The sequence below is a fragment of the Panthera leo genome, chromosome D1 (genome assembly GCF_018350215.1).
Source record: "Panthera leo isolate Ple1 chromosome D1, P.leo_Ple1_pat1.1, whole genome shotgun sequence".
Lineage (NCBI taxonomy): Eukaryota > Metazoa > Chordata > Mammalia > Carnivora > Felidae > Panthera > Panthera leo.
The window spans coordinates 62,903,459-62,928,021 of NC_056688.1; the positions used below are offsets into that span (position 1 = coordinate 62,903,459).

General features: G+C 39.5%; 1 protein-coding gene across 1 annotated transcript in view; it reads right to left on the reverse strand.

Annotated features, from left to right (window-relative positions):
• Positions 1-9,194: 9,194 nt before the first annotated feature.
• The window catches only part of LOC122200037 (olfactory receptor 56A4-like), a 206,725-nt gene continuing 191,356 nt past the window's right edge, over positions 9,195-24,563 (reverse strand). The window contains exon 10 of the mRNA XM_042905447.1: positions 9,195-10,178. Within this exon, the coding sequence (XP_042761381.1) occupies positions 9,195-10,178 (984 nt within the window). The remainder of the gene's footprint in view (positions 10,179-24,563) is intronic.

Genomic DNA, 24,563 nt, shown 5'->3' on the forward strand with positions numbered 1-24,563 from the left:
TTCCATAGATTGTCAACCAATAATCTGATAAATCACATAATAAAAGTCAGTTATCACTCTTCTTACATGAGAAAACGAGAGCTCAGATCAGTGAGTAAAAAGTTACACATCTAGTCAGTGGCCACAATGGTATACCTGGGATTCAAATAAATAAAGATTCCTTCTTATCTTATTCCAAGAGAAATAGTCTTAAGTTCTTTGGTATATAACACCACACTGAACTGTGAGCTATATAAGGTTTTTGTAAAGTGTTTTGAAAAATACATTATATTAACAACTTGATCTTCCCCTAAGAAATTTTCAGAAGAAATAATAAAAACATAATTCATATCAATTATTCACTGTAGTTCAACAAAATAACAAATAAGTAAATAATTGTGTTACCAGCTCTCAGTACATAAAGTTAAGAAGACAAATAAAACTCTTCAACAAACTCAGAGGAATTAATAATCTAGTATCAGAGGGAGATACACACGTGGCTAAAAATAGATTAATTCTGCTGGGGTGAATAAAGGGAAGGATTGTAAAAGTAGGTGGAGTTTCCATTGAAACTGACAGTTTGTCAAATGAAGACACGTACTGGTTTTCTATGTGGGAGAAGATTCTTGAACATAGACTTTAAGAAAAAATATCAGTGGGCATAATCTGAAAATAATGAGCTAGGAGTAACTGAAATGATGGGCGAATAGAACAGTGCTTGAGAAGTTCATACTTTGGTCAGGATCAATCTTTGGACCTGTGGAACAGAGAAGAGAGAGTGGATCAAAGCTACTACTTTGGTGAAAGATAATGCTATAAGAATGATAAATTATTTTATAAATTCCCCCCAAATAACTACCGTCATCATAGATCAGCTAGGTATGTTAGAAGATATTCTCAAAAGGCTCTTATATGTGACACTCTCAGTATCCAAAAGGGGGATCTGTTGCCAAGGTAAATTAATCCCAGGAAACACTGGCCAATATCTGAGTCCCTACCATTTTCAGGGCATAAGCAGGAAGGGAATTGCAAAGAATGAAACACACTTATCCTTGTTCAAATAACCCACTAATATGGATGTCTGGATCCCAGAGGACACTATTTTGGCACCAGCACAGGATGTGAGGATTGACACAACAGAGCTGAAAGTAGACTGAATAAGTCAATTTACCTGTATAACTAAGATAAACAGAAAAAAAGTGGGGATGCAGATAGTGCCTGAAGGCTGATGGCAGTCATATACGAGAGGATGAAGACAAAAGTTAGTGAAGCACATCTGAATACAGGAGACACACTTTCACTTGAAACAAAGCACAAACTCACAAAAATGAGTCATCTTAAAATGTTTTAATTCATCAAATATTAAAGGAGAGAATTACAGGAAATTCATACTCCAGGGAAGTGGCATTAAGTAAGTATATGGACAATGTCTGGGAGGGCTTAGAGAAGGCAGTGAGTGACACATGTCATTCCCTCATGATAAGAATCAAAGTTCTGGAGCCAACTCTGTATCTCCACAGGAGACCCATTCATGACACAAAACCAGCTTGAACTGTGTCAGGTAGAAACAAGAGAAATAATACATATCTAAGTATTAAGCAATTGAGGAAACTCAGAGGCACTGAATGTGAGTGGAATACCATTACTTCTTTACTTGGAAAACAGTATTGTTCTAATTAAGGTCCTGTAATTATGGCTTGACACATCCTTCTCACACAGGTGAGGCCAAGAAACTGCCAGAAACTCCATAATGCAAAACTAAGGTTCCAGTCAGTTCAGAGACAACAGGACCCAGGATATGAATACCCCATAATTCAATTGAAAATTTGGAGAATGTGAAATCCAAACTTATTCCTGCAGTAACTGTTTACAGTCCCAGAGAGCTAAGATGGCAGAAAAGCATGGAAGCTTTTTGTGTGTCTTACATCCATGAAATACTGCCAGACCAACATTAAACCATCCTACATACCTAGAAAACTGATTTGAGGATTAAAACAACAATCTGCACAACCTGAACCACAGAATTCAGCAGGTACGCAGTGCAGAGAGCTGAACGTGGGGAGACTGAAGCCGCGAAAGGTAGGGAAGTGCTTTTGTGGGCAGAGAGAGGATGGAGACTGGGGGGGAGGGGGTGGGAGCATACGGGAAAAGCACCCCCTCCCCAAAAGCAGCTGGAGAGAAAGTAGAAAATTGGAAATAGCCACAGGGACTAAACTAAAAAGGGAGAAAGGAGAGGGTTTAAATTCCATTAAGACTGTAAACAAGGGAAGCGCAAAGGCTGGAACTCCTCAGCTCGATACCTGGCGGTGCACTGGTGGGAAGGGCAAATCCCCAGGAGCAGAGTGGGGTCCAGGAGGTTCTCGGGCCACATGGGAAAAAGCAGTTCCACTGCTGGGAGGACATTTGGTAGAGACTGGTGAAGCCACCTGGTCCCAGCAGACTCCAGAAAATGGCCACATTCGTTGGTGCTGGAACAAGGTCGTTAAGTGTGAAGCCTGGTGCCAGATGTGTGTTGTGATTTTCCATAAACCCTGCAACACTGCTGCTACTCTGTCTCACAAACTTTTTCTGGGACTGGCTGGCACCTGGCCACAGTCTCCGGGCACAGGCAGCAGCAGGGTCCAGCAAGCATTCCTGGGTGCAGCCAATATTCGGCCACTGCTCATTCGGCCATTGCTCAGTGACACCCTCCCACAGAGGGGCAGAGCTGGTCAAAGCCACAGTCGTTTGGAAGTAAGGGGCCGGGGAAAATAGCCGCATCTGAGACAAAACTCGGGAGAGAGGTACTGCCTGGGGCCTGGTCACAGAGAGTGAAAAAGCAGAGAGTCGATGAGAGCTGAAGACAGAGGACCAGGGCACGACTGCTGATCTGGGAGAACAGACTGGGTAGCTGGGTGGTGCCATTTTCACCGCTCCCACGCATGCGCGTATGCACCTACAAGCACGGAAACAATCCACCCAAGTAGGCTAGCAGCGCCATCTAGTGGAGAGCAGAGCTGTTACACTGAGCCCCACCCAAATGGGCCAACTTTGGTCTTCAAACACAAGTTTCACTGATGGCTTGATTTATGGACTATAAAGAGCTACATAGACTCACTTCTAAGGGAAAACAAAGCAATTTCAGTCCTACTTCAATCTGTTAGCAAGTTCATCTATTCAATTTTCTTTCTTTTTTTTCTTTTTATCTTTTACAATTCTCTTTCTTGAATACAGAAAGAAAAATTCATTTTTATTTCCAATTTTTATTAAAATATTAAGATATTAAAAATATTTTTTAAGTTTTATTACAATATTTTTTACTTTTGTGTAATTTTTTTCAATTTATACTTTATTTCCATCATTTTATTTTAGTCTATTTCAGTGTATTCACCTTTTCAAATTTTCAATTTCCTTTTTTTCTTTTTCTTTCTTTTTTCATCTCTTTTTCCTTTCTTTTCTTTTTCTTGAATGCAGAAAGAGAAAAACTTCATTTTTACTTTCAATTTCTATTAAAAATATTCTTATTTAATTTTCATTACTGTATTTTTGCTTTTATGGCAATTTTTTCAAATTCTATTTTACTTTCATAATTTTATTTTAGTCTACTACACTGTATTCACTTTTTCAAATTTTCAAACGATTTCTTTTTTTCTTTTTTTATCTTTTTCCTCTTTTTCATTTTTTCTTGAATACAAAAAACAAAAATATTGATATTTATTTTTAATTTTTATGGAAAATATTTTTCTTTAATTTTTTTCTACTATATTCTTTACTTTCGTGTATATTTTTTCTAATTTATTTTACCCCCATCATCTCATTTAAGTCTACTTCAGTGTATTCATTTTTTCAAATTCTCAAACGATTTCTTTTTTTTTTCTTTTCTCCCCCCTCTTTTTTCTTTCTCTAATCTGTCAAACAACTTTCACTACCCAGACCAAAACACACGTAGACCAACACCCAGACCAAAACACGTCATCTATTCGATTTGTGTGTTTTTTTAATTTTTAATTTTAATATTTTTTTAATTTTAATTTCAATTTTTCTACCTCCTTAAATCCTTTTCTCCCTTCAAAATGACAAAACAAAGTAATTCATTCCAAAAGAAAGAGCACGAAGAAACGACAGCCAGGTATTTAACCAACACAGACACAAGCAAGATGTCTGAACCAGAATTTAGAATCACGATAATAAGAATACTAGCTGCAGTTGAAAACATATTAGACTCCCTTTCCGAAGAGATAAAAGAAGTAAAAAATAGCCAGCATGAAATTAAAAATGCTATAACTGAGCTGCAATCACAGATCGATGCAGCGGTGGCAAGGATGGATGAGGCAGAACAGAGAATCAGCGATATAGATGACAAACTTATACAGAATAACGAAGCAGAAAAAAAGAGGGACATTAAGGCAAAAGAGCACGATTTAAGAATTAGAAAATCAGTGACTTATTAAAAAGGAACAACATTAGAATCATAAGGGTCCCAGAAGAGGAAGAGAGAGAATAGGGGTAGAAGGGTTATGTGAGCAAATTATAGCAGAAAACTTTCCTAACCTGGGGAAAGACACAGACATCAAAATCCAGGAAGCACAGAGGACCCCCAGTAGATTCAACAAAAACCGACCATCAACAAGTCATATCATAGTCAAATTCACAAAATACTCAGGCAAGGAGAGAATCATGAAGCAGCAAGGGAAAAAAAGTCCCTAATCTACAAGGGAAGACAGATTAGGTTTGCAGCAGACCTATCCACAGAAACCCGGCAGGCCAGAAAGGAGTGGCAGGATATATTCAGTGTGCTGAATCAGAAAAATATGCAGCCAAGAATTCTTTATCCAGCAAGGCTGTCATTCAAAATAGAAGGAGAGATAAAAAGTTTCTGAGACAAACAAAAATTAAATGAGTTTGTGACCAGTAAATGAGCCCTGCAAGAAATTTTAAGGGAGGACTCTGAAGGGAGAAAAGATAAATATATATATATATACACACACACACACACACACACACACACACACACACACACAAATAAATAAATACCAAAAGCAACAAAAGATTAGAAAGGACCAGAGAGCACCACAAGAAACTCCAACTCTACAAACATCATAATGGCAATAAATTCCTATCTTTCAGTACTCACTCTAAATGTCAGTGGACTCAATGCTCCAATCAGAAGACATAGGGTAACAGAACGGATAAGAAAACAAGATCCATCCATATGCTGTTTACAAGAGACCCACTTTAGACCTAAAGACACCTACAGATTGAAAGTAAGGGGATGGAGAACCATTTATCATGCTAATGGTGAACAAAAGAAAGCCTGAGTAGCCATACTTATGTCAGACAATCTAGACTTTAAAATAAAGACTGTATCAAGAGATGCAGAAGGGCATTATATCGTAATCAAGGGGTCTATCCACCAAGAAGACCTAACAATTGTAAACATTTATGTGCCAAATGTGGCAGCACCCATATATATTAATCAATTAATCACAAACAACAAGAAACTCATCAATAGTAATACCATAATAGTAGGAGACTTCAACACCCCACTCACAGCAATGGACAGATCATCTCATCAAAAAATCGACAAGGAAACAGTGGCTTTGAATGACATACTGGACCAGATGGACTTAACAGATATATTCAGAACATTTCATCCTAAAGCAGCAGAATATACATTCTTCTCAAGTGCACATGGAACATTCTCCAGAATAGACCATATGCCAGTACACAAATCATCCCTAAGTACAAAAAGATCAAGATCATACCGTGCATATTTTCATACCACAATGCTATGAAACTGGAAATCAATCACAAGAAAAAATCTGGAAAGGTAACAAATACTTGGAGACTAAAGACATCCTACTAATGAATGAATGGGCTAACCAAGCAGTTAAAGAGGAAATTAAAAAGTATATGGCAGCCAATGAAAATGATAGCACCACAACCCAAAATCTCTGGAACGCAGCAAAGGCAGTCATGAGAGGAAAGTATATAGCAATCCAGGCCTTCCTAAAGAAGGAAGAAAGATCTCAGATACACAACCTAACCTTACGCCTTAAGGAGCAAGAACCGCAACTAAAACCCCAAACCAGCAGAAGACAGGAAATAATAATGATCAGAGCAGAAATTAATGCTATAGAAACCCCCCCAAAAAAAAAAAACAGTAGAACATATCAATGAAACCAGAAGCAGGTTCTTTGAAAGAATTAACAAAATAGATAAACCACTAGCCACTTTGATCAAGAAGAAAAAGGAAAGGACCCAAATAAATAAAACCAACAATGAAAGAGGAAAGATCACAACCAACACAACAGAAATAGAAACAATAATGAGAGAATATTATGAGCAATTATATGCCAATAAAATGGGTAATCTGAAGAAATGGACAAATTCTTAGAAACATATACACTACCAAAACGGAAACAGGAAGAAATAGAATATTTGAACAGACCCATAACCAGTAAGGAAATTGAATTAGTAATCAAAAATCGCCAAAAAACAAGAGTCCAGGGTCGGATGGGTTTCCAGGAGAATTTTGCCAAACATTTAAGGAAGAGTTAACACCTATTCTCTTGAAGCTGTTCCAAAAAATAGAAATGGAACGAAAACTTCCAAACTCTTTCTAGGAAGCCAGCATTACCTTGATTCCAAAACGAGAGACCCCACTAAAAAGAGAACTATAGACCAATAACCCCTGATGAACATGGTTGCAAAAATCCTCATCAAGATAGTAGCCAACCAGATCCAACAATACACTAAAAAAGTTATTCACCACGACTAAGTGGGATTTATACCTGGGATGCAGGGTTGGTTCAATACCTGCAAAACAATTAACATGATCATCACATCAATAAAAGAAAGGACAAGAACCATATGATCTTCTCCATAGATGCAGAGAAAGCATTTGACAAAATACAGCACCCTTTCTTGATAAAAACCCTCAAGAAAGTAGGGATAGAAGGAGCATACTTCGAGATCATAAAAGCCATATATGAACGACCCAATGCTAATATCATCCTAAATGGGGAAAAACTGAGAGCTTTCCCCCTAAGGTCAGGAACAACACAGGGATGTCCACTCTCGCCACTGTTATTCAATATAGTATTGGAAGTCTTAGCCTCTGCAATCAGACAACACAAAGAAATAAAAGGCATCCAAATCAGCCAGGATGTGGTCAACTTTCACTTTTCACAGATGACATGATACTCTATATGGAAAACCCAAAGAGTCCACCAAAAACTGCTAGAATTGATTCATGAAGTCAGCAAAGTTGCAGGATATAAAATCAATGCACAGAAATCGGTTGCATTCATATACACTAACAATGAAGTGACAGAAAGAGAAATCAAGGAATCAACACCATTTACAGGTGCACCAAAAAACGTAAAATACGTAGGAATAAATCGAACCAAAGAGGTGAAAATTCTATACGCTGAAAACTATAGAAAGCTTATGGAAGACATTGAAGAAGACACAAAAAAAATGGAAAAAGATTCCATGCTCCTGGATAGGAAGAACAAATATTGTTAAAATGACGATACTACCCAAAGCAATTTACATATTCAATGGAATCCCTACCAAAGTAACACCAGCATTCTTCACAGAGCTAGAACAAATAATCCTAAAATTTGTATGGAACCAGAAAAGACCCTGAATAGCCACAGCAATCTTGAAAAAGAAAACCAAAGCAGGAGGCATCACAATCCCAGACTTCAAGCTATACTACAAAGCTGTAATCATCAAGACAGTATGGTACTGGCACAAGAACAGACACTCAAATCAATGGAGCAGAATAGAGAACCCAGAAATGGACCCACAAACGTATGGCCAACTAATCTTTGACAAAGCAGGAAAGGATATCCAATGGAATAAAGACAGTCTCTTCAGCAAGTGGTGCTGGGAAAACTGGACAGAGACATGCAGAAGAATGAACCTGGACCACTTTCTTACACCATACACAAAAATAAACTCAAAATGGATGAAAGACCTCAATGTAAGACAGGAAGCCATCAAGATCCTCAAGGAGAAAGCAGCCAAAAACCTCTTTGACCTTGGCCGCAGCAACTTCTTACTCAACACATGTCTGGAGGCAAGGGAAACAAAAGCTAAAATGAACTACTGGGACCTCATCAAAATTAAAATCTTCTGCACAGAAAAGGAAACAATCGGCAAAACTAAAAGGCAACCCACAGAAAGGGAGAAGATATTTACAAATGACATATCAGATAAAGGGTTAGTATCCAAAATCTACAAAGAACTTATCAAACTCAACACCCAAAAAACAAAAAATCTAGTGAAGAAATGGGCAAAAGACATGAATAGACACTTCTGCAAGGAAGACATCCAGATGGCCAATGACACATGAAAAAATGCTCAACATCTCTCATCATCAGGGAAATACAAATCAAAACCACAATGAGATACCACCTCACACCTGTCAGAATGGCTAACATTAACAACTCAGGCAAAAACAGATGTTAGCAAAGATGCAGAGAAAGAGGATCTCTTTTGCATTGTTGGTGGGAATGCAAGCTGGTGCAGCCACTCTGGAAAACAGTATGGAGGTTCCTCAAAAAACTAAAAATAGAACTACCCTATGACCCAGCAATTGCACTACTAAGCATTTATCCACGGGATACAGGTATGCTGTTTCAAAGGGACACATGCACCCCATGTTTATAGCAGCACTATCAACAATAGCCAAAGTATGGAAAGAGCCCAAATGTCCATCAATGGATGAATAGATAAAGAAGATGTGGTATATATATAGAATGGAATATTACTCGGCTATCAAACGTATGAAATCTTGCCATTTGCAACTACATGGTTGGAACTGGAGGGTATTATGCTAAGTGAAATTAGTTAGTCAGAGAAAGACAAATATCATATGACTTCACTCATATGAGGACTAAGAGACAAAACAGATGAACGTAAGGGAAGGGAAACAAAAATGATATAAAAACAGGGAGGGGGACAAAACAGAAGACACCTATAGATATGGAGAACAAACTGATGGTTACTGCAGGGGTTGTGGGAGGAGGGGATGGGCTAAATGGGTCAGGGGCATTAAGGAATCTACTCCTGAAATCATCGTTTCACTATATGCTAACTAATTTGGATGTAATTTTAAAAAATTAAAAATAAAATTAAAAAAATATAAAGTCCCTATGCATCATAAAAACAATTGCCCACTATCAATTTCTATTCCCTGGGTTAGTTGTTATCCATTTTACCTCTTACAACCAGTAGTTTCTCAGTAGTTTCTGGATTCCCTGCTTGATCTCTTTGGTCCTCACACCATAAACAATGGGGTTCAGAGCTGGGGGGATGAGGTGGTGCAGGATGTTGAGCAGGATGGGGACATCTGGGGGAATTCTCTTCCTGGCCAGGTTAGTGATGACCAGAACCAGCAGGATGGTGCTGAAGAAGAGGATGAGGATGAAGTGGGAACCGCACGTGCTCAGGGCCTTGGCCGCAGCACCCTCAGCCTTGATCCTTAGCACAGCTTTCAGGATGAAGGAGTAGGAGAGAACAATAAGGATGAGGTCAGAGCCCAGGAGGGTCCAGCCTGCCACAAACTGGTAGAGCCGGTTGAAGGTGATGTCATCACAGGAGAGTTTGGACACAGACAGGTTAGCGCAGATGCAGTTCTTGATGATGTTCCCTGCACAATATCTGAGTCGGGAAGAAAGGACTGGAACAGGAAGGAAAAAGAGGCTATTCCGGGCCACAACAAATATGGTAGCTCTAACCACAAAATGGTCGGTGATTATGGATGGGTATCGTAGTGGGTGGCAAATGGCCACATAGCGGTCATAGGCCATGACCATGAATGTGCAGGACTCCATGGCAAGGAAGCAATTCATGACGAACATTTGGAGGAAGCAGGCAGAAAAGCTGAGGGACCTGAGGTCAAACCAGAAGATGGCCAGGACTTTGGGGATGACAGTCAGGCAGAGCACGATGTCCAGCAGGGAGAGGAGGCTGAGCAGGTAGTACATGGGCTTGTGCAGAGAGGCCTCCAGCTGGATGGTGAGCAGGAGGGTGACGTTGGCCCCCATGGCCAGGAGGAAAAGGAGGCTGAGGGGCAGAGACAACCAATGCTGCCAACTCTGGTAGTTAGGGAAGCAGATGAGGAGGAATTCGGAGACTGGAGCAGTGGAGTAGTTGCTGGGTGAGGCCATGTAAAGTATTCTGTACAAGTTAAAAATCCAGAGTCCCTTAAAATGTAGGACAAAATACATTAACATAGAAAATATGTGTTCTATATGGAGTAAAATTCAGGTTTCCATGGGTCTCTTAACCTATCTCAATGAAGTTTTTGAATAATCAATATCGTCACCATCATCATCATCATCACCATATCAATATTTGCTGACATTAACTGAACGGTTACCATGTGCTACACATTATGCCGAATGTTTATATTCATTAGCACATTTAGTCCTTTAAATAAACACTTAAGATTAATAGTATTGTTATCCTAATTTTCCAGATAATTAAAAGGAACAAAGAGGGGCAAACTTTTTTGATAAAAATTATACATCCAGTAAGTACTGAAGCCAAGTCTGTGACAAAAGAGTCTGACTCTAAAGTCTCTGCTTTCAGCCACTATACATTGTTTAGCCTCAACAAGCACAATTACTTACTAAGCCCCACTTTCCTTCAGAGTTTAAGACTAGCTTATGGAGAGCTCTGTTCAGCAGAATACATGGAGGTCCTAGAAAAGCCCAGCCCCCTAATCCATATACTTGGACAGGGCCTGACTTCAGGGTTTCCAATTTTTATTCTTTAGGAAACATTGGAATGGAGGTAGGGCATCCCTTGACTCCACCCAAGAAGAATAATATCTTCTAGTACCAAACAGGATTTCACTTTTTTTTAAAGTTTATTTATTTATTTCGAGACAGGGAGAGAATGCACAGGAGGGGGGGAAGAGCAGAGACAGAGGGAGAGAGAATCCCAAGTAGGCCTCACATCTAGCATGGAGTCCAATGCAGGGCTCAAACCCACAAATCAAAAGATAATGACCTGAGCTGAAAGCAAGTGTCCCACATTCAACCAACTGAGCCACCCAGGTGCCCCAGGATTGCCCTTTTAAAAACACAGTGTTTATCACTCATACTGGGTTATTTCCTGTGTTTCTCTTGTGCTTTGTGCTCTCAAGAGTGCTTTCTTTGGTTTGGATTCCTTAGAAAAGTCTTACAGTTTAAGGGGTACATTAAGAGTCTGACTTGGGTTCAGGTCATGATCTCACCATTTGTGAGTTCAAGCCCTGTGTTGGGCTCTGTGCTTGGAGCCTGGAGCCTGCTTCGGATTCTGTGTCTCCCTCTCTCTCTGCCCCTACCCCTCTCAAGCTCTATATCTCTCTGTCTCTCAAAAGTAAATAAATGTTTTAAACAATTTTAAAAAAGAAACGCCTATGTATTTCATATTTTGGTGTACTGAGGATACACCAGTAGGTTCACCAAAGGTAGATTATGAGCTAGATAAATAAGTATGGTTCAAGTATATAAACCTATACAGGATCTATTTATCTGGTAAGCAGCACTGTCTGTGATTCCTTATAGCCAAAATCCAGTTATCCTATCTATATGGAATCTATGATCTGTATGCTCATATACTTTGATTTTTTGTTTCTTTTGTTGGGTACCATCTTATTTACCTCACTACTAAACAAAGAACAGAGTGGCCAAGTACTAAGAAGACTGACAGTAAGGGCTGTCATAGCCAAAGAAGCAGAAGAGAGTCAGCTAGTCAAGACAGACTAAAAGAAAGAGCTCAGGCAGCAAATAATCAATATAATCAAGTGGGATTATTGACCCTGCTCATCTGTCCTATATGACAAATATCTTCAGAAAGAATAAATTGTGTGAGAGAAGGTGTTAGACTAGCTGTCAAAAAATATAAAATCCAAGGAATTTCACTCCAAAAATCCCAGACTTTCCAAATGTAGATTATACAATGCGCACGCACACACACACACACACACACACACACACACACACACACACTTTCTACTGATTATAGGGCTTTAAAACAAGCCAAGGATTCAGGAGCTAAAACTATAGAAGGAACAATTATGTATCAGTTCTGTCCTTCATTTTCATATGTGATTAGGAAAATGACTCTCAATGTGAATCAGAAATTTAAGAAGGATTGGGGCACCTGGGTGGCTCAGTCAGTTAAGCATCTGACTTCAGCTCAGGTCATGATCTCACAGTTTGTGGGTTCAAGCCCCATGTCAAGCTCTGTGCTGACAGCTCAGACCCTGCTTCTGATTCTGCATCTCCCTCTCTCTCTGCCCCTCCCCCATCGAAAATAAATAAACATTAAAAAATTAAAACAAAAGAAATTTAAAAAGGAAAGAAAACATAGTTACATTTTTAGAAAATGCTTGTCCTTTCCATGAACCTCAAGTTCTATATCCTCAGAGTGACCCACTCTACTTGAATAAGCAAGAAAATACTCAGTGGCTTCCCTGTACCTGGTCTTAATATTATGCATACAAATGTATGGCATGGATTAACCAAACACTGGTATCCTAATTAATAGAGGAAAATTGACTTAACAACCCTTTTAAGACATTATAGTTGTGACTCTAATAAAGTTGATCTTACAAACAGTGGGAAAGAGACAAAAGCACAGATGAATGAAGCAATGTGATATGGTTCAAAGTTGGCCTCCGACAAGTGAATTCCAAGTCTGGCTCTTATACTCATTGTATGATTCTGTGAGCTATTTAAACTCTATGATAGGGGCGCCTGGGTGGCTCAGTCGGTTAAGCAAGTGACTTCGGCTCAGGACATGATCTCATTTGAGCTCACATCAGGCTCTGTGCTGATAGTTCAGAGATGAGAGCCAGCTTCAGATTCTGTGTTTCCCCCTCTCCCTCTCTGCCCCTCCCGCATTCATGCTTGCTCGCTCGCTCTCTCTCAAGAATAAACATTACAAAAATTTAAACTCTATGACATATACATCCCTCATTTACGAAATAGATAAATGATATTTAACTTCAGGTGTTGTGGAGAGAAAATGGGGCTATGATCTCCTGAAGTCCTGCTAGGCCCAGAGACACAAGGAGTTGAGAGCATCAGAGAAGGATACAAAAACGAGGCAAATCCACCTGGGGGAGAAGAAGGACTCTCTGTGTAGGGAATGGTAAGAGAAGAAACATCAATGTGGATGATCAGTATGATTGGTGGTGAGGTGCTAGGGGGTGATAGATCCTAAGTTCTTTGGGGGAAGCAAGCAGGAGAGCAGAGGGTCAGGAGACATGGTTAAGGTGTGCAGGGGCAGCCCTGTGAGGCCCACCTGAGGGGAGGCATTATCACATACACTGTAAGGAAGCACAGAGAACTTGAAACAGGGAAATGATGTGCTGTAGATGGGACACAGGGAATCACACAGCAGGGAGGGAGGCTTTCAGAGAGTCCTGAACAGTACAAAGGAAAAGTGATGAAGATCTGAATGCAGGCCATGTAGGTGGAGAAGAAGGATGTATTCGAGGTGTGGGGAGAACTACAGGATTTAGTGTAAGAAAGGATGAGCAGGCAGAGAGACTGGAGTCCAGAATGTCGCCAAGCACCTTTTAGTGATACAGGGAAAAATGTCCTTTTCAGACCTCCTATAACACTGGTATTTTCTCCCAGGTAGCAATATACTTTTGGCTCTGTTTTAGTAAATTCCATAAGAGCTGGGACCATTTTTCCTCTCTTTCTGTATTCTCCTCAGTGAAACTGAGGCCTCCTAATGTGAGCAATGAGGACTTGTTGGGCATCTGGGACATTGTTCTGATATTCAGTATCCAGTTCCAGTACTGATAGACTGACATTTACAAAGGGGTGATCCTTGTGCTAAGTACTATTGACCAAACATGGTCTGTGATGATGATATACTGACAGTCTATAAAGGTCAGACAAGTCTTGAATAAACAAAATTACAAGAGAAGACTCAAGCCAAGACTGGAAAACGGAGTGACCACCTTGACTCATAGATGAATTTAGACAAGGACAGAAAGGAAGATTCTCACCCAGCCAGGCACAGGACCTTGGTCACCCAGCCATGGTATGGGAGGGGGCCTTGGAGTCTACGGAAGTTTGCAAACACTTATGGACACAAAATGACTCAGCCTCATCCCTGAATGAAATAACAGCATGAGGTCAGTCCCTGCCACTCAGCCTTACACCAGATCTAAGCATCTTAGCAGGGTCAGCATGTACACCAGGCCCTATTGAAAGAGTTCCTTTTCCTTTATGTACTAGGTTCCTGGATTTCTCTCTCCTCTCATGATCTCCTTCCTCACAGTTTTCCTGCTTGGTCCAGCTTGAGACTCACCAGTTTCAGAAAGCTGCACTGCTGCTGTTTCTGGCTGCCAGAGAAAGCACTAAACTGACCCCTCCATGAGTTCTGGAGGCTGGTTTTATGAACTCTGGCTCCACTGTGCCCCCTCTCTTTCCATTGCTCACCAGAGGTGGTGCCCTTGTTAAACACTTGGGCCCTCAGGCCCTATGGTCTATTTCCCAAGAGAACGTATTGTAAAAGGCTTAATTCAGCATTTTCAATAAAGTAAGGGCAGGGGGCTCTTGGGGAGTCTAAATAAAGAAGCTCTGGGAAAAGAAGGGTAAGGAAACTGCATGATGAGAATCTTCTCAGGGAAAATTTATACGGATGCACCTGAGGGGAAGAAGTGAGTAAACTCTCCTCAGCCCTATAACTCCATGGAGGAGGTGACAGAGGAACATCCCCAGAAATCAAAGGAGCATGGGCCTCAGAGGAGCATGGACCATGGGCAACCAGGGGCCAAGGAGCACTTTCTCTGTGAGCCCCTCTCCTGCAGTGGGAGCACCAGTGGTCTTGACACAAGCACATCCCTGGGAGGGGTCCTGTTTACACACACGTGGTCTCATGGCCAAGATTTTACCTTCATGGCTGTGCTTGGTTTAAACTCTGTCACATAAGTATGGGAAAGTTCAACTGTTAACAATCTTCACCTTCCACAGGGCAACACTTGGCATTGCTTCCTTGGGGAACAAGTGGAACTTCCACCAGTGCAGCCACCTCTTTGCATTGATGCACAGTAGGACTTAGAAAATAGCCTTTCCTGTGGACCTTCCCAGATGCGTCTTAGGATAGGGACTTTCCAGCTAAATGTAGGATCTTTGGGGTTTGGGGCACAGGAATCTTGGAGAGAGGAGAGCAAGTGGAGTCTGGTTCTAGGTCTCACACTTCTTACCCACAACTGCTGAAGAAGACATCAGGGCAGGAATGTACCTGGAAAATAATCTTGTTCCCTACATGCACTAACTACTCTCCTGGTACTACCTCTGCCTTGCTTATTGAAGGTGCTGGGGAAAGTGCCAAGGACCTTGTCAGCATCAAATAGAGTTGATAGATGTGCTAAATGAAGAAAACTCTCTCATTACTGAATTATCGTTCAATGAAAGAATGTTGCTGGAGCATACCATTTCCTCTAGGCAAAACACCCTGGTCCCTGAGTTTCTTATAAATTAATAATCCCTCTTCACTGTCAGATTATAGGGATATTGGTAAAGATCATTGGAAGCTTACATTTGAACCCTTGTTCTACGTTTCTTACGTTTGAACCCTTTTCTGGTTACTTTTCCTTGAAGAAGTTTCATTAGCTCTCAGAACAACAATATCCTTACCTGAAATATAGGCATACCAAACTTTCCAAAACAGATTTGTTGCAAGGATAAAAATTACTTTTACTTTTTCATTGAGCAAACACTTTTACCCTACTTTGACAAAGCACTATATATTTGAAATATGTACATCAAGGAATGGTTTCTTCCACTTTAGAGAGGGAAACCAAGACTTTACATACAGCCACACCAAGGATAATGCTTGTAACAATAAAAACAAATCTTCAGAGTTCTTAATGTGTCATATTACTCTGAATATCACCTGATTTTTCATTTAATGCTTATAACAACCTAATGAGATACATATTACAAAAGGCAACAACTATAGTTACCAATTCCCAATAAGGAATAAAAAAATACATGTTTTGGATTTTAATGTGTCCCCCAAAATGATATATTGAAGTCCTAACCCTCAGGTACCTGTGAGTGTGACCTTATACAGGAATAAGATCTTTGTAGATCTAATCAAATTAAGAGCTACCAGTTAACACAAAGACTGATGAACTTTAGTTCAACAACCCCGAGAATACATCCCAAGGTCCAGTTTGGAATTTGTGTGTGGGTGGATAGTTATCAGACCCTATTCTTAGTGGGCCTTGAGTTTTGTCTCCTCAAACCAGAAAATTGCCATTTTTTTGCTCCATTTCACAATGATTTCTTCAGGATTTGAAGTCCTCAGAGCAGAAGTAGCTTTAAACCCTGGCTTTCTCTCTCAGTTTTTACCTTCTAGATTTTGACCTTTCCTTAACTTTTCAGTACTTTCAAAAATATTTCTCTATTTTTTAAATTCAAGCAGGTTTTTTTTTTTAGTGACAATTTAACTGGATAAAAACATGAATATTAACAAGTATTTTATATACATACAAATTGGATAGTATATTATATATGTTATATCTATACTGTATGTATATTTACACAGCTTTCTGATATCTTTTGTTGCTATTGATAAGTATATGACCGCTCAATTGGTATTCCTTTGTAAGTAATGAATCATCTCTTTTGATCTATTCAGAAGACTTCATCTTTAGGGTTTTGTAATGTTAGCAAATGTGTGCAGATTTAAAAAAAAATAGATTTGAGAGCCCAGAAATAAACCCATGTTTATATGGTCAATTAATCTACAACAAAAGAAGTAAAAATATACCACAGGGAAAGACAGTATCTTCAATAAATAGGACAACTATTGCAAAAAAAAAAAAAAAAAGTGGACCACTTTCTTACATCATACACAAAACTATAATCAAAATGGTTTAAAGACCTTTTATGTAAAAGCATAAAACTACTACCAAAGAACATAGGCATTAATCTCTTGTACATTAACATCAGCAATATTTTCCTGGATATATATATGCCTACGCCAGGGAAACAAGTGTAAAAATAAACAGGGACTACAAATCTTTTGCACATTGAAGGAAACCATCTTTATTTTTTTTTTTTGAGCATTAATTTTTATTTTGACTCAAAATGTATCTAAAATTTAATATGTAGATAATGTTAGGGCTATTCAAGACTTCAAATTCTTTTTTTTATTTTTTAATTTTTATTTATTTATTTTTAATATGAAATTTATTGTCAAATTGGTTTCCATACAACACTCAGTGTTCATCTCAACAGGTGCCCTCCTTAATGCCTATCACCCACTTTACCATCCCTCCAACTCCCCATCAACCCTCAGTTTATTCTCAGCTTTTAAGAGTCTCTTATGGTTTGCCTCCTTCCCTCTCTGTAACTTTTTTTCCCCTTCCCTTCCCCCATGGTCTTCTGTTAAGTTTCTCAGGATCCACATAAGAGTGAAAACATATGGTATCTGTCTTTCTCTGTATGACTTATTTCACTTAGCATAACACTCTCCAGTTCCATCCACGTTGCTACAAAAGGCCATATTTCATTCTTTCTCATTGCCAAGTAGTATTCCATTGTATATATAAACCACTTCTTGGGGCGCCTGGGTGGCTCGGTTGGTTAAGCATCCGACTTCGGCTCAGGTCATGATCTCACGGTCCATGAGTTCGAGCCCCGCTTCGGGCTCTGTGCTGACAGCTCAGAGCCTGGAGCCTGCTTCGGATTCTGTGTCTCCCTCTCTCTCTGCCCCTCCCCCGTTCATGCTCTGTCTCTCTCTGTCCCAAAAATAAATAAAACGTTAAAAAAAATTTTTTTAATGGGCAGAGGATCTGCCTAGACAGTTTTTCAAAAAATGCATACAGATAGCCAACAGACACATAAAAAGATGCTCAACGTCACTAATAATCAAGAAAATATAAATCAGAACCACAATGAGATATCACCTCACACCAATCAGAATGGCTAGTATCAAAAAGACAAGAAATAACAAGTGTCTGGAAGGATAGAGAAAAAAGGAATCCTCATGTTGGTGGGAATGTAAATTGGCACAGCCACTGTACAAAACATTATGCAAGGTGTTAAAAAAATTAAAATAGAAATACCATATAATTCAATAATTCCACTTCTGGGTATTTACCCAAGGAAAACAAAAACACTAAAATTCAAAAAGATTATGGCACCCATATGTTTATTGCAGCATTATTTACAATATCCAAGATATGATAGCAACCTAAATGTGCATTGATAGACAAATAGATAAGGAAGATGTGGTATATATATTATATATACAATAGAATATTACTTAGCCTTTAAAAAGAATGAAATCTTGTAATTTGTGACAATATGGATGGACTTAGTATTATACTAAGTGAAATGAGTCATATAGGGAAAGATAAATACAATATGATTTCATTTATATGTGGAATCTAAAAAAAACAAAACAAATGAATGAACAAACAAACAACAATAAAAGAGAAACAGACTCAAATATGGAGAAAAGCTAGTGGCTGCAGGATGGGGAGGGGGATAGGTGAACTATGTAATTCCTTTGGCTGAGAAAAAAAGATGCTGGTACAAAAGGAAAGTGAAGGTGATGATACTAACCAAGGCAGTATTTGTCCCACAATAGGAAAAAGACATGTAGAGAAGTGCAATCTTACAGTCTCAGAAAAATGTTCTAGCTGATAGTGGTTGGCTGGACAAACATAGTGTACAGACTTCCTCAGACTCCTCCAAAGGCAGTTGCACGCCTGGAAGTCAAGGAAACTGCTCTCACCCAGCTCTGTGGAAGCACAGCACATGGACCATAAACAGACTTCTTTTGGCTCCATCTACAGACAAATCAATATTTACTTTTTCAGAAGCAAGCACAGGTCTAAGGAAACTCGCAGCCTCTATCTCAAACAGGACACAGTTCTTAATTCTGTTATAAACATCCAAGTAAAGACAATAAATTTAGTAACTTTGTGGAGGAAATCCACCAAAGTCTATCCTTCCCTGGAATATTAACTCATCAGGTCCCCCTCCCCCTGTGTCCTAACAGCAATGTCTCTTGACAGGCCACAAGAACTCTGCATAAACTCAAGGACTGAGCAGAAAATGCCCTGCTCATTTGAGTCCCATGTCAGGCTCCTGATATCATCCTAGCAAATCTCAGGGCAGTTTTCAGGAATATGTTTGGACAGTCCAGTCCTGAGGACTGGATCTGGAGGCATGGGTATTCAAATCCCTGTACCCATCCACTGATCCAGCATATCAAGGTCCCTTTCTTCATTCATACCACTGACATGGGGGTGACTGGAAAACATGCAAGGGACCTCAAAGGTCCTCTTTTCTTCTCTTTATGAGCCTAAAATAAAACCTGATGATCTACCTAATGAGGCTTCTGGTGGAGGCAAACAAACAGCAGACCAGGCTCTAGGGCTGACAATGTCTCAGAGAGACCAGAAGAGCCACAAGATCTCCAGAGGTCTCCTACCACTCTCACCCTTCTCACTACACAGCTTGGAGTTCAGCCGACAATCAATGTATATAAATGACAGAGACAAGCCTAAGTTTACTAGAGTTCTTCCTCCTCCCAGATGCACAGATAAATTTACATTTTCCAGGATCACCTATAGTTAGATGGGACTATACGACTGAGCCTGGCCAAAAAGATAGCATGTACCTCTTCCAGGTACAACCTTTATAGCCTCCTTGGTGTGCCCCACCTCTGGCCAGTTGCACCTAATCCACTAAAACATGAAGCCCTAGAAAAGATGGAATGATACACTGGAGGAAGCTAGGTCCCTAAAATACAGCATGGAAGAGAGCCTCCCTCCATATGCATCGGATGGATGTTGTCAAAAATAAAGTTGTATGTGTTAAACCACTGACACATTGGAATTGTTCATTTCAACAGCTGGCAAGTGATCCTGAGTAATGCTTCAGACAATGAGGAAACTGACATCCAATACTAGAAAGATTATACAACAAGGAAAGCTGACATGGCTACTAAATGGTAAGTCTAGGGGAAAGGTTGGAACAATTGACAAAAATTGTATGTGCTTGCAATTGTTGATCCCATTGACAAGTTATTATGGTAAGTAGATGACCTTAGCAGAAAGTTGGCCAGTCTTCAAGCATATATTACTGTTGATAGACACAGTCCATAGATGTGGAGTTTTGAAGAACTGTCCTACTGCTTGGAAGGTCAAAGTTTCAGAGAAAGTTTTAGATTGTCTTTAAAAAACAAAGACACATAGAAACCAGCACTGAGAAGAGAGAAGATTATGTGTACAGTTGTCTTACTCATGTCCAATGGCTTTAGATAGACACCATTACCTACAAAGGAGTGGCATGGAAAAGACAATAGGAAACAAAAGAAAAATTTTAAATTATGCTTAGGAAAATATGTGGGTGTGATTACTAGTCCATGGAACTGCCCTGATACAAATAGATCAGACACCTGTTTGTTTTTTGAGGATGTTTATTGCCAAAGATACCTGAGCTTGGCTTTTAAAGAAAGTTTTTATCAAGAATTAATGCAATTATTGATCTTAATATTTTATGAGCTAGAAGCAGCCTCCAAAAGCAGTAATGCAAAAGAAGTCACACATTCCAATGCCTGTGTGATATAATGCCATGGAGAACACTGATGAAGACGCAACCCCCCAGAGACAGAACTAGAGGTCGTAGATACGATGGAGAGTTTCACCCAGAGAACATAACCAGTGTCTAGTTAGGGAACTTCCACCACTTCAGTGGGTAACAATGTTGCAGTGTCTGCCCCCAAAATATTCCAGCATTACCATGAACAAGTTCCTGCTAAATGAATTCCATGCCTCGCTTCCAGCTGGGAATCTTAATGACTGGTACCAGTGTCTGCTCCACCATTACATATGTGGTAGGAGGAGGAAAATGGCCTGTGAGGAATCATATCAGGACCTGATGGAGAAGACACTGCTCAAGATCTTGGACTTTGTGTGGCACACAGTGACTGCATGTGAGCTTGGGTGGTCTCCCTTGGGAAGAAGTATATATTACATGCAAGAGTCTCTCTAGTATCATTTCTCTTAAGAGATGAATATTCATGGGGCGCCTGGGTGGCTCAGTCGGCTGAGCAACTGACTTCGGCTCAGGTCACGATCTCACGGCTCATGGGTTCAAGCCCCATATTGGGCTCTGTGCTGACAGCTTAGAGCCTGGAGTCTGCTTCAGATTCTGGGTCTCCCTCTCTTTCTGTCCCTCCCCTGCTCATTCTCTGTCTCTCTGTGTCTCTCAAAAATAAATAAACGTTTTAAAAAAATTTTAATGAATATTCAGGGGCACCTGGGTGGCTCGGTCGGTTAAGCATCCAACTTCAGCTCAGGTCATAATCTCGTGGTTTTTGAGTTCAAGCCCCACATTGGGCTCTGTGCTGACATCTCAGAGCCTGGAGCTGCTTCAGATTCTGTGTCTCCCTCTCTCTCTGCCCCTCCCATGCTCACGTTCTGTCTCTGTGTCTCAAAAAAAAAAAAAAAATGAATAGATGCTAAAAAAAAAATTTTTTTAAGAGATGAATGTTCAATGATGCAGCCTCTCCTGTAGGCAGTTGGATTTATGTGAGGAATGTGGCCAATGGGATGATAGAAAAAATGATGTAAATCTTTCCCAGATTGAGCCCCTAAAACCTCCTACAAGATCTTGAACATTCTCTCTCTTTGCTTGTATGTCAGTCAGATTCAGAAGTACCTGTTGGAGATCCCTGAGAGCTTAATACATGGAGAATCCACATATGAAAGATGCTTCAGGCCCTAAATGTTGGCACGAAGCAAAGCCCCCATATTGGAATGGGTTTAGATGAGAAGTAAGCTAGTTTTGTATTAAATTACTGTGATATCTTTGTTGTAATAACTAACTTTACTAGCTTTGATTAATTCTATATATGGTGGGTTTTGACGTGCATGGTCTTTGCTATCTGTAATCTGGAGCACAAAAACTTCAGAAAACTACATAGCTGTCCAGGAGAAGTCTAAAAATATATCTTAATCCCTAGACAAAGTGATAGAAACAATGGATTTAGTTAACAAACATGCCTGATTTCTCTCTTGATTCTGTTAGTTCAATGACCATTAGTATTTTTACCTTTCTGCTCAATTGTAAAATTGGGAATAATGATAATTCCAAAAATTATAATCATAATTTCTCTAAAAGTAGTTTACCTCTTGGTAACTATCTATGCTAATTACTAACATGTTAACGACACACAAAGCACTCAACTAATTTTTGGTTGAGTAGATGAAGAAAGGAATAAATGTTATTATTATATACAGTCCTTAGCCAATATTGCTAATGTAACTTCTTATTAAATACTGAAATACATTCTACACTTATGAATACCTGATTCATGTCATTGATTTGATTTTTATTTTGGATGTCACTGAAGAAAAGAAAATCAGAGTATAAATTGTTATATTCCTTTTATTTTTTTAATTAATCATTTAAATCCCCATATGGCTAATAAGCAAGAAGTACAATATCTTCTACTTGAAGCCACTCCCTACCTCTTTCTAAGTGTTGGAGATCCCAGGAATTTTCACAACACAGAGATGTCAGTCCCCTATCAAACATCAAGTAGAGATGGAGAGCTGAAATCACCATAGTATTGCTATTCCCACTGGTAGCCACAAGAGAGCAGTGTTGACTTGCAGGCTATGAAGCATTTATTTACTCCTGGCAATAACTTCAGCCTTTGTAGATTCCCTGGCTGCACAGCTTTGATGTCCCACACTGGGCCTCTCAGGTCACATCTCTCAATGTTAACACCCAAAGACTTAGAAAATATCTGAGGAACAGTGTATCAGGATAGATATGTACTAAGAGGCTCCCAAACTCCGCTTTATTATATGCAGAAAATGTAGTTTTGTTCTTTCATTGCTTTGAGCATTGGTCATCTTTTTCCTCGAGGTAATTTAATTCCAGGAGATACACTGCTCTTTCTTGCTATTGGCTCTAGATTTAAATCTTCTCTGGTCCTGAAAATCAGTGTTCAATGGCTTCAGATATTCTTTTCCAAAAGTCTCTGTGTTCTTCTTGCAAATGTGACTAACCCGCAAACCAGGGAGTGTGGTGAGTGGCTATCAGTTGGCTTCTTCCTGTCCCCTTCTCATTAATACACACTTTCCAGTACAACTGGACCATAGTCAGTCTGTGTTAGCAAAGTTACTCCACAGATTTTTCAGTTAACTTACGAAAGACCTTATTTTTTTCTTCTAATTTGAGATATGACATACAGTGCTATATAAGTCTAAGGTATACAGCATAATGGTTTGACTTACGTATACGATTAAATGATTACCACAAATTATCTAGTGTCCCACATGGATACAAAAAAAGAGAAGAAAAACATGTTTTTTCCAGGTGATGAGAACTTTTAGAATCTACTCTCTTAGCAACTTTCAAATATACCAAACAGCAGTATTAACTATAGTCATCGTGTTATACATTACATATCCAGTACTTATCTATCTTAAAACTGAACGCTTGTACCTTTAAAATGCCTATTTAAAATGCCTTTCATTTCTGCTACTTCAGTCTATCCATTCAAGACATGTTCAATAACATTTTTTGCTACAGGAGCCTCATGGCAAAGTTGTGTCTGCCCTTCAAGATCTGGCTCTTTGGGTAATCCTATTCCTCCATCCCCTTTATCTATGAGGACTCAGCCCAAATCTGTCTTAGAGCCATTGTGTCCAGTTCCTTAAGCCACCTGCACTGGGCTTGACAATTCTATGAAAAACTGTGGTCCTCTTAACCTGTCTCTCAAGGACCAGAATTGAGAGCCAACCTCAAGCATATATCTTGTCCATACTTATGTTGAGAAATCTACTACTTAGAACTAAAGATGCATTGTAGACACTATTGATTAACTCTTCTCTTAGCCACTTCAATAGCATAAGCAAGGGGATATTTCCTAAATCGTTTGATGTACCAGAAGATGTGCTTGTCACTGTGAGTAATGACAACAGGTGTGCTGGCCCCCAATCCCTTACAAATCCTTAACACAAGTTGTAGTTTCTGTAACTGTGTATACCCACTCATAATTATGTTGGCGATTTGCACTGATCTAGAAAAGCCTAGTGAAGGGATTAAGATCTGAATATGACCAACTAACAGCGATTCCTCTTTGAGTCCCTTCTGGGTTTGCACCTGGGAGAAGCATAGCAGAGGTAGACAAAGCACTCCTAGAGAGACCAACAGAGTGGACCAAATGCTGGACAATATCACATGACAATCTGTCCTATTCCTATGAATTATATCCTTTCTGTTAGATTTCTTAAAGAATTTTTATTATCATCCACAGAAGAATCATGCACAGATACTGGTATATTGCAAGTGCTCAAAACATTTGAGCTTTTATTTTCATTGTCACGACTATCACTATTATCAGTATATAAGAACATTGGGATTATTAGTATAATTTTAGGCCACAGTGTTTGAAGTTGGCCCTTCTGTCCTCTGAGGGACAGTAGGAAGGTGGTGCTGTATAAAACTCTTCTAAAAGCCATGAGATGGAGGGAGCCCTAAGAGAGAATTCTCTTGTAGAAAATGACAAATACTGAGTCACACCTGTGGCTG